This window comes from Oncorhynchus mykiss, chromosome 11, assembly GCF_013265735.2.
Source record: "Oncorhynchus mykiss isolate Arlee chromosome 11, USDA_OmykA_1.1, whole genome shotgun sequence".
NCBI classification, from domain to species: domain Eukaryota; kingdom Metazoa; phylum Chordata; class Actinopteri; order Salmoniformes; family Salmonidae; genus Oncorhynchus; species Oncorhynchus mykiss.
Genome location: NC_048575.1, coordinates 44,854,084 through 44,871,757, shown reverse-complemented (window position 1 = coordinate 44,871,757; position 17,674 = coordinate 44,854,084). Strand labels below are relative to the sequence as shown.

The 17,674-nt window shown below is 37.2% G+C and overlaps 1 protein-coding gene across 1 annotated transcript; it reads right to left on the bottom strand.

Annotated features, from left to right (window-relative positions):
- Window positions 1–6,441: 6,441 nt before the first annotated feature.
- LOC110535730 lies at window positions 6,442–17,256 on the bottom strand. Its single transcript, XM_021620938.2, has 4 exons — window positions 16,933–17,256; window positions 16,556–16,618; window positions 15,663–15,725; window positions 6,442–7,614 (listed from the first exon to the last, which is right to left on the bottom strand). The coding sequence occupies exons 1-4, from the start codon at window positions 17,144–17,146 to the stop codon at window positions 7,463–7,465; spliced, it is 492 nt and encodes a 163-aa protein (XP_021476613.2). The 5' UTR covers window positions 17,147–17,256; the 3' UTR covers window positions 6,442–7,462.
- Window positions 17,257–17,674: the final 418 nt, after the last annotated feature.

The window sequence follows — 17,674 nt, the reverse complement described above, 5'->3', positions numbered from 1 at the left end:
CACCAGCAGTAAACAAAGGAGCTAGCGTAGCAGGCGCTACACAAAACGCTGAAATAAAATATGCATTACCTTTGACGAGCTTCTTATGTTGGCAATCCAATATGTCCCATAAACATCATAATTGGTCCTTTTGTACGATTAATTCCGTCAATATATATAGAAAATGTTCATTTATAAAGCGCGTTTGATCCAGAAAAAAACAGCTTAGAAAAACATAACGTCACTACAAAATATTTCAAAAGTTGCCTATAAACTTTGCCCAAATATTTCAAACTACTTTTGTAATACAACGTTAGGTATTTTTAAATGTTAATAATCGATCAAATTGTATACGGGGCAATCTGTATTCAATACATGAACGGAACGAAACCAGCTCTGCTCTTCACGTCTTGCGCAACTCACAAAAGTGCCCCATGTTACTTCTTCATAAGACAAAGGAATAACCTCAACCATATTCCAAAGACTGGCGACATCGTGTGGAAGCGGTAGGAACTGAAAATAGGTTCCTATTAAATGTCCAATGGCAAAGACAATATAGGGAACAGAGATGGGAAGAAAAAAAATCTGAACAGTTAGTCCTGAGGGTTTTGCCTGCTACATAAGTTCTGTTATACTCACAGACATGATTCAAACAGTTTTAGAAACTTCAGAGTGTTTTCCATCCAAATCTATGAATAATATGCATATCTTATATTCTTGGCATGAGTAGCAGGAAGTTGAAATTGGGCACGCTATTTATACAAAAGTGAAAATTCTGCCCCCTAGATTTAAGAGGTTAACGGTTAAATTCAATATATTTATCTAATAATTATTTGATTTTGATTTTGATAACTAAAGGCATCCTAAAATTCAAAATCAAGTATGATCCATGGTTTGACCATGGTTTGACCATCTTAAAACAATCCATATGTTAGCTCAGAAGGTATACGAATATATTACACCCCTCTTCAATGATATGCCCTAAGACGGAATTCTACTTTAAAATAACTGTACTTACTGATATTAACTGTAGATATGATGGCAAGCTATGTAGCACTAGCAGTAACCCATTAACCTGTTGTGACTAGGGGGAAGTATTTTCAAAAAAACGTTCCCAAATTAAACGGGATATTTTGTCAGGACAAGATGCTAGAATATGCATATAATTGACAGCTTAGGATAGAAAACACTCTAAAGTTTCCAAAACTGTAAAACTATTGTCTGTGAGTATAACAGAACTGATGTTACAGGCGAAAGCCTGTGAAAAATCCAATCCGGAAGTGACTCATCTTTTGAAAGCTCTGCGTGCCGATGCGTCCCTATTGAGCAGTGAATGGACTATCAACCAGATTCCTTTTTCTACGTATTCCCCAAGGTGTCTACAGCATTGTGACGTAGTTTTACGCATTTATGTTGATGAATAAGCGTAAGCGCCTACATTGTGTAAGTGGTCACCTGGTGTCCCTCAGAGGGATTCTTGCGTAAAATACAGAGGTAGCCATTATTCCAATCGGTCCTACTGAGAAACCAATTATCCCGTGGATATATTATCAAATAGATATTTGAAAAACACCATGTTTCTGTCGATATTATGGAGCTAATTTGGAATATTTTTCGGCGTTGTCAATTTCCGGTCGATTTATCAGCCAAACGTGAAGAACAAACAGAGCTATTTCGCCTACAAAAATAATATTTTTGGAAAAAAGGAACATTGGCTATCTACCTGGGAGTCTCGTGAGTGAAAACATCTAAAGTTCATCAAAGGTAAACAATTTAATTTGATTGCTTTTCTGATTTTCATGACCAGGTTGCCTGCTGCTAGCAAGGCATAATGCTATGCTAGGCTATCGATAAACTTACACAAATGCTTGTCTAGCTTACGCTGTAAAGCATATTTTGAACATCTGAGATGACAGGGTGATTAATAAAAGGCTAAGCTGTGTTCCAATATATTTGTCTTGTGATTTTCATGACTAGGAATATTTTCTTGGAATATTTATGTCCGTTGCGTTATGCTAATTAGTGTCAGTCAATGATTACGCTCCTGGATCCGAGATGGGGAGTCATTAGAGGTTTAAATACGCCTAGTTATGACAAATTATATAATAACAATATTCCAGTTCAGGTAGAGCCCAATACACAGTATGTTTAATTATTATTATTTGTATTTTCAATTATTAACATGTATTTATTAGTACTGTACATTTCTTAAATTAAATAAATTGCTTTGTTGAGTATTTTCTATCTTTTCACATGGTGATTTGCAACAAGTGTATTGTGACAGATCTCTCATTACCAATGAAGTGCATTTGAATAATGGACTCAGAGGACCAGGATCAACAGCACAACCAGTAGGCTCAGCCCTGGCAAGTCCAGGAGTCATCAGACCCGGATGTCCTCAGCTGTGGTCCTAGGGCCTCAGGCCCTCCTGCAAGGGAGAAACAGTGATAGGGTAAAAAAAAAATTGATTAGAGGGACCAGGGTTTCCCAAACTCTACAATTTCCTATTGGAAAAATGTATGGTGGAAAAACGATTGGAACCATTTCCCTGTTTGACCCCTAGGTTTTATGGATATTATGACACCTCCTCTGTGGGGCTCTATGTCATTCACATATTAATTTCTTGACGCTACCCATCCCTTAAGCGGGATAATTGTCATCAGAACCGCTGAATAGCATAGCGCCCCAGTCAAATAATATTACTAAAAATATTCATATTCATGAAATCACAAGTGCAATATTGGAAAACACAGCTTAGTCTTTTGTTAATCCACCTGTCGCAATCCAAGCGTTTGTGTAAGTTTATCGATCGCATGACAAAACATTAAGTACACTTAGCATCAGGTAGCTTGGTCACGAAAATCAGAAAAGCAATCAAATTAATAGTTTACCTTTGATGATCTGCGGATGTTTTCACTCACGAGACTCCCAGTTGCACAACAAATGTTCCTTTTGTTCCATAAAGATGATTTTTATATCCAAAATACCTCTGTTTGTTTGTCGCGTTATGTTCAGAAATCCACAGGAAAGAGCGGTCACAACAACGCAGACGAAAATTCCAAATAATATCCATAATGTCCCCAGAAACATGTCAAACCTTTTTTATAATCAATCCTAGGGTTGTTTTTAAAATATAGATTCGATAATATATCAAACAGGTGTGTAGGTTTTTCATGAAACACCGGAAGAACAATGTCATCTTTACTCTGTAGCGCAAAACTCACTCTGAGAGCCCCCACATATCCACTTCCGCAATGTGATCTTTCACGCTAAATTTTCAAAATAAAAGCCTGAAACTATGTCTAAAGACTGTTGACACCTTAGGGAAGCCATAGAAAAAGGAATCTGGTTGATATCCCTTTAAATGGAGGATAGGCATGCATAGGAATAGAGAGGTCTCAAAATAAGAGGCACTTCCTGATTGGATTTTCCTCAGGTTTTCACCTGCAATATCAGTTCAGTTATACTCACAGACAATATTTGGACAGTTTTGGAAAGTTTAGAGTGTTTTCTATCCTAATCTGATGGTTATTTTTTTGTGCCAAAAAGGAAAATAATGCCCCCTACATGCAAAAGGTTAACTTCATAAGGCATTTCCACCATGCTTGCTGATTAAGATATGGGCTCACTTGTGCAATAATCACTTCCATTTCTGTCAACCAAGTCTCTCACTTGATGTTTTGCAGCAACAAACTTCCAACTACCTTCCACCATCACCAGCATATAACCTAAATGCCAGTCATCAGATCCTTGTTCTCCCAGGTGGTGGGATTTTGTTGCAACCTGTCATCAGTGTCTGACTCTGAGGAGCATTCCTCTGCGACAAGGCCTACCCCAAACTATTCTATCAAATTCCATATGGTATTCTGCTTCTGTTGTTATTCAGTTAAGCCTGTACTAAATTGAATATCAATACTACTCAGCTAAGTGATTAAATCCAGCTGTATCCTTGTTTGAGGTCCTCCTTACTAAATGTGAGACTTTTGACGTAGACCTCTATGTACCAATCCCAGATTGCTCCTTTAATGCTGACATTGCTCCCCTGTCTCTTTCTCCACAAGATGGTGCTAAAACGTAAGCATTTAAAACATTTTTTAGAAGTCAAGTTGAATAGAGAAATGGTTCACAATAGACCAATGGCTATATCTGTTCAATCTTACGAATGGAACAGTTGATTTTGGTTAGATTATCTGCTATCACTGACGTTCTGTTGTAAGTCATTTACAGCATTTTCATATGCAATTCAAGATTTATAGTTCACCAATGTTCTGATGTGGAGATCTGGGCAAAGAGCAACAAACCTATGACCATGCCAAATATCCATCCTTGTCCTATTTTATTTAACCTTTATTTAACCAGGCAAGTCAGTTAAGAACACATTCTTATTTACAATGATGGCCTACAGGGGAACAGTTGGTTAACTGCCTTGTTCAGGGGCAGAACAACAGATTTTTACCTTGTCAGCTTGGGGATTCAACCTTTTGGTTACTGGCCCAATGCTCTAACGACTAGGCTACCTGCCACCCCTGAACAAGACTAAAATAGTAACACACTACTGTGCTTCATGAACTAGAGGTTGAATTGGATATTGTCAGAGCATGTTTACACAACAATCAACAATTCAAAGATGTACAGTATGACAAATGTACCAAGACAGTCATGTTGGAGATGATTACGCCCCTTACTTTACTGGAAACTTGTATCTGTCACTGATCAAACCACAGAAATGCCACAACCATCCTCACCATTAGCAAGTGTTGATGTGTGACAAAAACATACTGTAGCTAACAAACGGTCAATCTTGTAGCCAATAAAGCACAATCAGATTGAATCCTGACCTCATTGTTTTATATAGAAACCCCACTAAAGAGAGCATTCTTTCATCTTATTCAATGCAGTAAGTTAATAATGTCCACCATTCAAGGCACCAAGTACAATGTGTACAGTGGCAAGAATGTGTGCATTTACGAAGTTAAATTTATTTTCCACATTTAAAAAAAATAATTACAGTGCTTCTTAATTCAGTACCGTTTATCTAGCTTATTATGAGTTTGTTATTGTTTGAACTCATCTTACTATTTTGTTTTTTGGATGAAAGTGAAACAGTTACGATTAATTTCTGTTAATTAGAGTATTATATAAGTAATATGTTGTATTTAATTAGAATTAAATACAAATTAACATTTGCACATATTGTTAAAGGGTCTTCTTTGGGAAGTGTAGGGAAAAACATTCAAATAATTAGACATTTCAGCACTTTAAGGCACAGCCCAGAGTATATGGGTGATGGATGACATTATAATAACTTGGAAATGTATGTTACCTCTACTGTATTTACTACTTTTCTTGATAACCATATTCATTTCCTGGTAAAGATATGCTGCAAATAAATTAAACACTCCAACCCTGACTTCATTTTATTTATGTGTCATTTGATTGTCTCAAAAAATAAATTCAGAAAAACAGAAGTTTGAAGAATACGTTTTGCCGTAGGCCTACTATTCTACAAATGCAAGAACAATTAGCTACCGTTATGGAATTGTCTTGTCTGCCCATCACTTTCATAATCTCGAATTTGAGAATATTTTGGATATTTAGAACTCATGGGCGTACATATTTAATAATAAAATATTTAGGTAGATATAATAATTAGGTAAATATTGTTGTATAAATCAAATATAGATTATGAAAATAATTTACCACTAGGACAGATATTACAGGGCAAATTTCATAAAAGAGTCAACATTTTTATGATAAGGATCTACCTTCAAGATGTGCTCTTCTTATTTTACAAAATGTTATTGGACTAACTTTTCTTTCAAGAAGGCAGCGATCATTAAACCCACCCTCATCCGAAACTATGTTTATTTTGAGTAACTTTGCTCACTCGATAGGCTGTCTCAAGCAAGGAAAATGTCACTCTTCATACAAGCCGTATCAATGTATATAAAGTGTAAAACAAGTTTAAAAAAAATAGTAATACAGGACCCGAGGGGCAGCAGGTAGCCTACAGTGGTTAAGAGCGTTGGGGCAAGTAACTGAAAGGTCGCTGGTTCGCATACCCGAGCTGATTAGTTGAAAAATTGGTTGATGTGCCGTTGAGAATCCTGTAAGTCGCTATGGATAAGAGCCTCGGCTAAATGACCTAAGTGTAAAAATTGAACAAAAATGAAATATCTAGAAATATCTCATCACACAATCGAGCTGTGGTTATGCATCTATATCTTGTTTCCAGTAACTACCATTTCACCTTACTTTAGAAAACCAAAGAAACATGAACCACATTTTCCCACTACCATTGAGTCTTGGCTCAACACCTGCATCGGAACAAGCAAACAGGTTGAAAACAGAGAATAAGAGATCTTATGACCTTATTGTTCCGCTTCTTAAATTATTAAATAAAATACATTTTCACAAAAAATAATAGATGATCTTATAGTAAAGAAATACAATGTTTTGGGGTTTTTAAGTAACTTTTATTTTCTATTATGGTGACAGTTTCCTCATACAAAACAGTACAGTTTAAACCACGAAGGCAGCGATTCTTAAACCCATCCCTATGTGAAAGGATATGCTTCTTTTGAGAAACACTGCTCACTAGATAGGCCCTTTTACGCAAGGAAAATATCACTCTTTAAACAAGCCTTATCAATGTAAAAAAAAAAAAATGTATAAATGTAAAAAAGCACAAATTAATGATTTCTCTCATTTAGCATTTTGCCAGCTCAATAAGCAGTGAGAATATAGTTCTTTAAAGTAAAATAAAAGCTGGATTTTATTATTAATTGTAATTTAATTAAATAATTGAATTAAGACACAAAATACTATGTTAAAAAACGTACTCTAATTTCTTAAAAATATATATACTACGTTTCATTACACACACGACAACATACTAAATATTTTTTGGGATAATGATACATATTTAGAACTCATGGGCATGCATATTTAATAATAAAATATTTTGATAGATTTAATATTTAGATAAATATTTTGTGTAAATCAAATACAGTTGTGTAATTTCCCACTATGACAGATAATGCAGGGCAACATTCATTAAACAATCTACATTTTAACCATAAGGATCTACCTTAAAGATGTCCTATCCTTAATTTTCTGAAAACCTTAATTTAATCTTTATTTAAGTGTCTGCAGTGTGTAGCTCCCGCAATCATCAAAAGTAAAATGTGATATTAATTCAAATGTTAAGGAGGGAAACACAATATACTCAATTTAAATGTTCTGCAATTAATGTCATAATTGGCAGTTGAAGTAATTGGAAATACAAATGAAATGTTCTGCAATTAATGTCATAATTAGCTATTGAAGTGTAAATCTATGGCTCACATTATTTTAGCATTTAAAAAATAAAGCAGGAAAAAAAATAAAGGAACACAAATGAAATCTGAGACCACAATGGGGTGTAAAATCCTTGTTGTTCCCAGCCCACTACAAAACTCTATCCATACTGGGGCATATCCTTTCAGTGAATGGGTCTACTGGTGCTGGGTCTACTTCCCATGTTCCTGTTGTGCAGCAGGAGAGAGAGCGCACAGCAGTACACCATGCTCTTCACGATCATCACTGTGTAAACCAGAGAGGCCAGGTTGAGACTGCATGTCGACTGGAAGGAATCTGGGGAATAGAAAATAGTATAGGCCGGGATTTTAGCCAATGGTTTTATTTTAATATAGTCCAGTATTCTTTTGGTTTTTGTTTGCTGTCATCTTGTTTCTTTCTATTTTTATTCATGAGTTTGTTGGTATTTGCTCAGTCCTATTACTCGGTTTGTGTTGTTTCTGTATAAAAAATGGAAAATGTTAATAAAATATTGGTCCGATTTGAATCGATCCATTTGCACTATGCGCCACGAAGATGTCATTTACAATTTAGCCGACATATGCAGCGTTTACTGCGAATACGGTCTCCACAAACAATGGAACTTTGAGGGTTTTTAGATTAACTAGACTTAGGTCAAGAGATTTTCAACTTTTGTCTTTATATTACTTCCTTGCTTTGCCTTTGGATGTGGCTTGGAAAAGTGACATTCTTGCTACACACCTCAAATTTACCGCAAATAATGCAACTGTTGAATGATGCAACTTCACCATAAACACAGTGCCTTCGGAAAGTATTCACACCACATGACTTTTTCCACAATTTGTTATGTTACAGGGCTGTGACGATCATGACATTTTCTCAGCCGTTTATTGTCATTCGAAAGACTGCCAGTCTCACGGTAATTGACCATAATTAACATAAACATGTAAAGGATCTCCAGGCTTCCACGCATACAAACCACATACAATCCGCTGATGCAGGCCTTTGGAATATCAACAGTTAAAAAAGTATAACAATTTAACTTAACATACCATCACAATAAATCCGTTATTTATTTTAGACAGGCCTAAAGAAACATGATATGAAGAAAATGTATTTCAGAAGAACATAATATGAGTGGGCCTAGGCTACTGTATGTTATCTGGCTTTGAGCCATGCCATGCCCTGGAGGTTTGTTCACTTAGCAAATAAGACCTGTGACATTATTTGTTTTAGGCTACATGATTTTATGTTAAGAATAATAGAATAGAATTTATCTCAATAAAATAGAAAGGATATTTTTCCCATTCCAGAGCAAACGTGCATATGAAGTGGCTATGTTGAGCGTAAAAGTGATCGTTTGAAACAGGTCCTGTTTTAGAGTAATTTGGCAACTTTAGTTGTGAATCATACAAACCTTAGAAATCTAAAAATAATATGGGCTGCATGATGCGACTCTAGGCTATTGATCATTTGAGAAAGTAGAAAAAAAAGCTTGTGCTCTGTTCCTTGCCTCAGGCTGCACATGCTGTTCTCTCATCAAGTTATCATATTTTCACCCCATCATACCATTCTCAATTTAATATTGTCTTTACTAACATGTAAAATTAGATTCATAATGGTTTTATCAAATGGTCAGGAAAAGAGTCAGGGGGAAAAATACATGTGATCTGCATCTTCTCAAATAGTGGAGGATGGTTTGTTTTTCAATCATGCTGGGCTGGATACTCTGGTTTTGTAGCATAGCATGTGAGTATTATGAGCAGCTGAGAAATAAATATAGTAGCAGCTGGGATCCTCCTTCTTTTTAGTGGCAACCATCAAAACTCTGCTTTTACACAGGATTTCATATAGAAATGTCTGGGCTTATAAGAACACTATTTTCCCTCCACGCATCAACCACTGTTTGAGCATGCAGCCTCTCACTGAATGACAGGTAATATTCCGCCCAAACCCTGTTCCTGCTGCAAACCAGTGCTTAATTTGGGAACCAAAGTGAAATCTGTTCTGGAACATCATTGATAACATGTTTTCACAACAGAACATATTTCATTAAACTGTTGACAGCCTCTCTCTCTGTGCGCTTGAGTAACGCATGAAGGACAGAGAGGAGGATATTGAAAAGCTCAGTGGTGAGATATTCTGTAGTTAAAGGTAATGTGTCAGCCTATTAATGGTGAAAATACATTTCAAAAAGTTTATTTTACACGGCTATTCAAAATAAAATACAAATTCAATATAATTGTAGGCTAACTCTATAAGCTGCCCTGCAAAATCCTATATGTTCTCTCCCAGACTCATGCATAGAAAGTTTGGAGCGTAGCATAAGTTAATCAGTCCATCCAGTACACATAATAATACAGTCCAAACTCAAACAAATTACAATAATTTGTTTATTATGCGAGTATAGGCTAGACCAGTGTTTACCAAACTTTTTACAGTCCCGTATCCCTTCAAACATTCAATCTCCAGCTGCGTACCCCCTCTAGCACCAGGGTCAGTGCACTCTCAAATATAGTTTTTTGACATCGTTGTAAGCCTGCCACACACACACCATATGATGCATTTATTAAACATAAGAATGAATGTGAGTTTTTGTCACAACCCGGCTTGTGGGAAGTGACAAAGAGCTCTTTTAGGATTAAGGCAAAAATAATAATATAATAATAATTAATAATCTTGCTCTTTATTTAGCCATCTTACATTAAAAAAACATTTGTTTATGGAAAATTATGAATAACACACTACAGGTTAATGAGAAGGGTGTGCTTGAAAGGATTCACATTGCTCTGCAATGTTGGGTTGTATTGGAGAGAGTCTCAGTCTTAAATCATTTTCCACACACAGTCTGTGCTTGTATTTTGTTTTCATGCTAGTGATGGCTGAGAATACACTCACACATAGGTACGTGGTTGCAAAGGGCATCAGTGTCTTAACAGTGCGATTTGCCAAGGCAGGATACTCTGAGTGCAGCCCTGTCCAGAAATCTGGCAGTGGCTTCTGATTAAATTAAATTTTCACAGAACCGCTTGTTGCAATTTTGATGAGGCTCTCTTGTTCAGATATCGGTAACTGGACTGCAGGCAGTGCATGAAAGGGATAACAAATCCAGTTGTTTGTTCCATCCGTTTTGTGAAAGTACCTACGTAATTAAGCACCCAACTCATGGAGGTGCTTCGCTAAATAACATTTGTCATTGTCCATAAGCTTGAGTTCATTTGCACACAAAAAATCATACAATTATGGAAAGACCTGTGTGTTGTCCTTGTTAATGCAGGCAGAGAAGAGCTCCAACTTCTTAATCATAGCCTGAAATTTGTACCGCACATTGAATAAAGAGGAGAGTCCCTGTAATCCTAGATTCAGATCATTCAGAAAAGAAAAAACATCACCCAGATAGTCCAGTCGTGTGAGAAACTCGTCATCCTCCACAAAAGTATGGGTTTGCCTGTCATAGCCACTCAGTAGCTCACCATATAAGATGCTTCTAGCCCCTTATGAATGGTATCTGTTGCTTTTATACATGTCCAACTACTCGAAAGTCATCTTAATTCTCGCTCAAAAACTCCTGTGGCTTATTTTTGGCATGTTTTGTTTCTAAATGTCTGTGCAACAGTGAAGGTTTCATTGAGTTGTGAGATAGTACTTTTGCATATAACACACTGTGGCTGAGGAAACACACTACTCCCAATATAAGTGAACCCCAAATCAATGTAGTTCTCATCATATTTGCGCCTCTTCGATGGTCCAACGTCCCTGTCTGTTGTGCTTTCCCAGGTAAGGGGGCAGTGGCTCTTCGGCTGCATCAGATTCACAACTTTCGGTGTCCATGCTAGCTGGGCTAACAACAAATTACTGATGCTAGCATTGGATGTGCTCGTGGAAGTAGAACAACTTGTGTTGTCAACAGGTGTAGGTGTAGTACTGCTGGTAGTAGCAGTACTACCAGTAGAGCTGTTATGTGTCTCTATGGATGCAGGCCTTACTTTTTTAACCATTAATAAATTTTCAAGCAAACAGAATGAGCAGCAGCTACGTTTGGCTACATACAGACCGTTAGTGGAATTCCCGTAAGACAGTAATGGTTAATGTGATTGGATATTAATTATTTGACTAGGCTACATGTACAGTGCCTTGCGAAAGTATTCGGCCCCCTTGAACTTTGGGACCTTTTGCCACATTTCAGGCTTCAAACATAAAGATATAAAACTGTATTTTTTTGTGAAGAATCAACAACAAGTGGAACGACATTTATTGGATATTTCAAACTTTTTTAACAAATCACAAACTGAAAAATTGGGCGTGCAAAATTATTCAGCCCCTTTACTTTCAGTGCAGCAAACTCTCTCCAGAAGTTCAGTGAGGATCTCTGAATGATCCAATGTTGACCTAAATGACTAATGATGATAAATACAATCCACCTGTGTGTAATCAAGTCTCCGTATAAATGCACCTGCACTGTGATAGTCTCAGAGGTCCGTTAAAAGCGCAGAGAGCATCATGAAGAACAAGGAACACACCAGGCAGGTCCGAGATACTGTTGTGAAGAAGTTTAAAGCCGGATTTGGATACAAAAATATTTCCCAAGCTTTAAACATCCCAAGGAGCACTGTGCAAGCGATAATATTGAAATGGAAGGAGTATCAGACCACTGCAAATCTACCAAGACCTGGCCGTCCCTCTAAACTTTCAGCTCATACAAGGAGAAGACTGATCAGAGATCCAGCCAAGAGGTCCATGATCACTCTGGATGAACTGCAGAGATCTACAGCTGAGGTGGGAGACTCTGTCCATAGGACAACAATCAGTCGTATATTGCACAAATCTGGCCTTTAAGGAAGAGTGGCAAGAAGAAAGCCATTTCTTAAAGATATCCATAAAAAGTGTCGTTTAAAGTTTGCCACAAGCCACCTGGGAGACACACCAAACATGTGGAAGAAGGTGCTCTGATCAGATGAAACCAAAATTGAACTTTTTGGCAACAATGCAAAACGTTATGTTTGGCGTAAAAGCAACACAGCTGAACACACCATCCCCACTGTCAAACATGGTGGTGGCAGCATCATGGTTTGGGCCTGCTTTTCTTCAGCAGGGACAGGGAAGATGGTTAAAATTGATGGGAAGATGGATGGAGCCAAATACAGGACCATTCTGGAAGAAAACCTGATGGAGTCTGCAAAAGACCTGAGACTGGGACGGAGATTTGTCTTCCAACAAGACAATGATCCAAAACATAAAGCAAAATCTACAATGGAATGGTTCAAAAATAAACATATCCAGGTGTTAGAATGGCCAAGTCAAAGTCCAGACCTGAATCCAATCGAGAATCTGTGGAAAGAACTGAAAACTGCTGTTCACAAATGCTCTCCATCCAACCTCACTGAGCTTGAGCAGTTTTGCAAGGAGGAATGGGAAAACATTTCAGTCTCTCGATATGCAAAACTGATAGAGACATACCCCAAGCGACTTACAGCTGTAATCGCAGCAAAAGGTGGCGCTACAAAGTATTAACTTAAGGGGGCTGAATAATTTTGCACGCCCAATTTTTCAGTTTTTGATTTGTTAAAAAAGTTTGAAACATCCAATAAATGTCGTTCCACCTCATGATTGTGTCCCACTTGTTGCTGATTCTTCACAAAAAAATACAGTTTTATATCTTTATGTTTGAAGCCTGAAATGTGGCAAAAGGTCGCAAAGTTCAAGGGGGCCGAATACTTTCGCAAGGCATTGTATTTGACATTGTGTTGTTATTTCGCTGTACACTAGATGGATACATTTTATTTTTGGCAGTGAAACGAGGCTACTCAGGTGAGAAAAAACACTTACCCAAATGTATAGCCCCGTTGTAAAATATAAATGACTGTTTAAAAATGTGAATCACATTTTTATTTGGCGTACCCCTGATGGCATTGCAGTACGCGGACCCCAGTTTGGGAATACCTGAGCTAGACCAATTATGTACCAAAGACATCTTAAATCAGTTTTAATATTTTTCTGCTGTGCATAATGTACTACAACACAATTAAGTTGTTTTTGTGGGTGCTTAGGCTCATATATAGGCATATTCTTATGCATAAGCTCTACAATGCATATGGATGTTTTGAATTAATAATCAGCTTAGAACACGCTGTCCATTTTGTTGTGTTATAGGCTTTGAAAAAACATCCAAAATCGCCATGTTTTGCACTCAGTTTCAACCTATTGTTTTTCAAATTGATCATCACAGTGAGGTGAGTTTTAAAAGCACAATACTGTTTTGATGTTGTGTTTGATGTGATTTCCGATTGCATTTGCATTGATGTCCGAGTGGTTACAGGGGCAATAGAGCCAGCCATTAGTGATCTGATGGTAGTTAGCGAGTTGGGTATTGCCAATGCATGTCTAGAGTGCATAAGAGTAGCTTTTGTGACGCAACGGTCATGTGAAACTTTACTGCGGTCATGACTCATGACTGCCTTTGTGGCAGTAATAGCATGAATTTAAAATGGATTAAATTGAGTTTTTTGCCACTGGCCTACAGACAAGACTTCATAATGTCAAAGAGGAATGATGTTCTTTGAAATTATTTAAAAATGAAAAGCTGAAATGTCTGAGTCAATATGTATTCAACCCATTTGTTGTGGAAAGCCTAAATAAGTAATAATTTGCATCCCTGAAGAATTTCAAACAAAGATTCAACCACAAAGACCAGGGAGTTTATCCAATACCTTGCAAAGAAGGGCACCTATTGGTAAATGGGTAAAAAAAATAAGAATTGAGTGTCCGTTTGAGCAAAGTGAAGTTATTAATTACACTATGGATGGTGTATAAATTCACCCAGTTACTACAAAGATACTTGTCCTTCCTAACTCAGTCGCCGGAGAGGATGAAAACCGCTCAGGGATTTCACCATGAGGCCATTGGTGACTTTAAAACAGTTCCGGAGTTTAATGGCTTTAAAGAGAAAACTGAGGATGGATCAGCAACATTGTAGTTACTCCACAATACTTACCCAATTGTCAGAATAAAAATAAAGAAGTATGTACAGAATTAAAATATTCCAAAACGTGCATCGTGTTTGCAACAAGTCGCTAAAGTAAAGCTGCCAAAGAATTGGCAAAGCAATTCACTTTTTGTCCCGAATACACAGTGTTATGTTTGGGGCAAATCCAACACAACACATTACTGAGTACCACTCCATATTTTCAGGCATTGTGGTAGCTGCATCATGTTATAAGTATGCTTGTAATTGCTAAGGACTGAGGAGTTTTTCAGAACAAAAAATACATGGAGTTGAGTTATGCACAGGCAAAATCCTAGAGGAAAACCTGGTTCAGTCTGCTTTCGACCAGACATTGGATGAATTCGCCTTTCAGCAGGACAATAACCTAAAACATGGTTCCTGTTACGATAAACTAGGAGTGGTGGGTGGAATCAGGCGCAGAGAGCAGGGTACAGTCGTTTGTCAATTTTATCACCGGCGCAACAAAAACGATCACGCCAACACACAGGGCGTATACAAGTTACCAGTCTAAACAACAGGACAAAAATAGTCCGGAGAATAAAGACACCAAAAAATAACACCATCCAACACAGAGTAACAAGAAACAAGCCCGCACAAATACCCAGCGGGCCTAGTGCCCTTAAATAGCCTACAAACAAACCCTAATACAAAACAGGTGTACCCAATTACCCAATAAGCAAAAACAAACGGAAAGGGAATCGATGGCAGCTAATAGGCCGGTGACGATGACCGCCGAGCACCGCCCGAACAGGAAGAGGCACCATCTTCGGCGAGGTTCGTGACAGTTCCAAATCTCCACTGGAGTTGCTTACCAAGAAGACATTGAATGTTCCTGAGTGGCCGAGTTACAGTTTTGACTTAAATCTGCTTAAAGAATCTATGGCAATACCTGAAAATAGTTGTGTGGCAATGATCAACAACCAATTTTGATAAAGCTTGAAGAATTTTGAAAAGAATAATGGGCAAATGTTGCACAATCCAAGTGTGGGAAGCTCTTAGAAACGTACCCAGAAAAAAAGGTGATGTATTGACTCAGGGGTTTGAATGCTAATCAAGGTATATTAGTGCCGCTAATCAAGGTATATTAGTGCCATATGTTCCATTATTTTTTGGGGACCAATGTTGAACATTTTCTTCCACTTTGACATTACAGATTATTTGGTGTAGATAATTTGACATAAAAATTACAATTAAATCCATTTTAATCCCACTTTATAACCCAACATAATGTGGAAAATACTTTCTGAATGCACTGTAAATCTGTTAATTGATCCAGCCACTCATGTATATATTTTTTTCATTTTCCAATTTTTGTTTTTGAATATACCCCAACCCTGCATGAAATCCACATAAATTTTACCGTTTGTAGCTTGCAGAGCAGTTGGTGCAGCCTTTGTGGATGGCGGAGCTTCAGTTGGATCCTCTGAGTATGAGATGGAAAAAGCATTATCAGAGAATTATCTACCGTCAGACATAATTAATACAACAATATCAGCCATGACATATCTCTGTATCTGCAGTTATTGCCAGCGTTTTTGTTGGAGATTATGTTGGGGAGAATAGTTACGCAAAAAAAGTTGATTACAAAAAGGTGATTACAAAACCAACAACACAACATTCCTATGCAATTAACAAGTGTAAGTCCACATTACTATGTACATTATTTGTTTTACTTTGAGAAGGTGATATGCCATTTTTAGATGCTTGAACACATGATACTCATGTAAATATATCACATAAACATACAAGTATACTAAACATTAGGAACACCTTTATAATATTGAGTTACACCCCCCTCTAAAAGGTGTCGAAAGTGTTCCACAGGGATGCTAGCCCATGTTGACTCCAATGCTTCCCACAGTTGTCAAGTTGGCTGGATGTCCTTTGGGTGGACCATTCTTGATACACACGGGAGCGTGAAAAACCCTGCAGCGTTGCAGTTCTTGACACAAACCGTTGAGCATGGCAGCTACTTCCATACCAAATTCAAAGGCACTTACATATTTTGTTTGTCCATTCACCCTATGAATAGCAGACATACAAAATCCATGTCTCAAGGCTTAAAAAATCCTTAAATAACCTGTCTCCTCACCTTGATCTACACTGATTGAAGTGGATTTAACAAGTGCCATCAATAAGGGATCATAGGATTTGCCTGTGTTGTGGAAAGAGCAGGTGCTCTTAATGTTTTGGATACATGATTTTTGTGTTTGAATTGACTCCAACCCTGCATTAAATACACATCAATCTTACCACAGGTAACATGCAGAGTGGTTGGTGCAGCCATGGTGGTTGGAGGAGCTTCAGTTGGTTCCTCTGAGAATGACATGGAAAAATATCATATTAAATCATATTTATCAGAGCATTTATGTAGGCTAAATGTCACAGATAATAGTTATTCAAAAAAGGTGATTTGTTTAAACTTGAGATATTAACTTGCGAAACTATGCAATTACCAATTTTTATGGACTTTCTTCTTTACCTTGAAAAGGTAATATGCCATTTTTTACATGGTTGAATACATGATAGCTTACTTATAAATATATTCAATTGATACATATTACATGAATAATGATGTGTGAAAAATATAACACATGCTAATGTCAAACTATTTAAATTACTGGCTTTACCTTTTGGTATGTCAACATCTTGAGGGCCCCCTTTATGCTCCACAGAACAGATGTATTTGTTCTTGTACGTCTTCTCTTTATCAATGATGATCATACTTGTCGTCCGCCCTTCCTCCCTCTGCACCAGCTCTTCCATCTCTGCTTTGGGCACCTCCATTGTTCGGACGTTTGTATCCACCATCTTCCATGAAATCTTGACCAAGTCTGGAAACATGTCTCTAGCCAGACATAGCAGGGTGGTTTTCCTGTTCGGCTCAGGGTTGGACACTTGGTAGACCGTCACTTTTGGTTTTTGTACACGATTGTCTGATTTTAAAGAGACACAAGAACATTTACAGTCGTCTTGAAATGGACATCACACTCAAGTTTTCATACTTCAGATGTCGTCTGTTGTCAAGATGAATTGTGATGTACCACACCATTTGTTGTATATCCAGCTTACTGTCTATATGCCATTAAACAATAAATGACATACATAAATTACATGTACCAACTCATTCTATTTTTCATATCAACTGTCCTTTCTGGAATATCGTATTTCAATATCACTCAATTAATATGATTCTTAGCTAAGTAAACAGTCAAACATTCTTACCCCATATAAAATTACTTTACATTTATATCACACATTTAACTGAGGGTGTATATCTCTAAGATTATAGCATGCAATATACTGCAAATTGTGCATATGGCTTTATTGAAAGTAATTGCAAACTCTCAAAAAAATACTTCTTTATTTTCT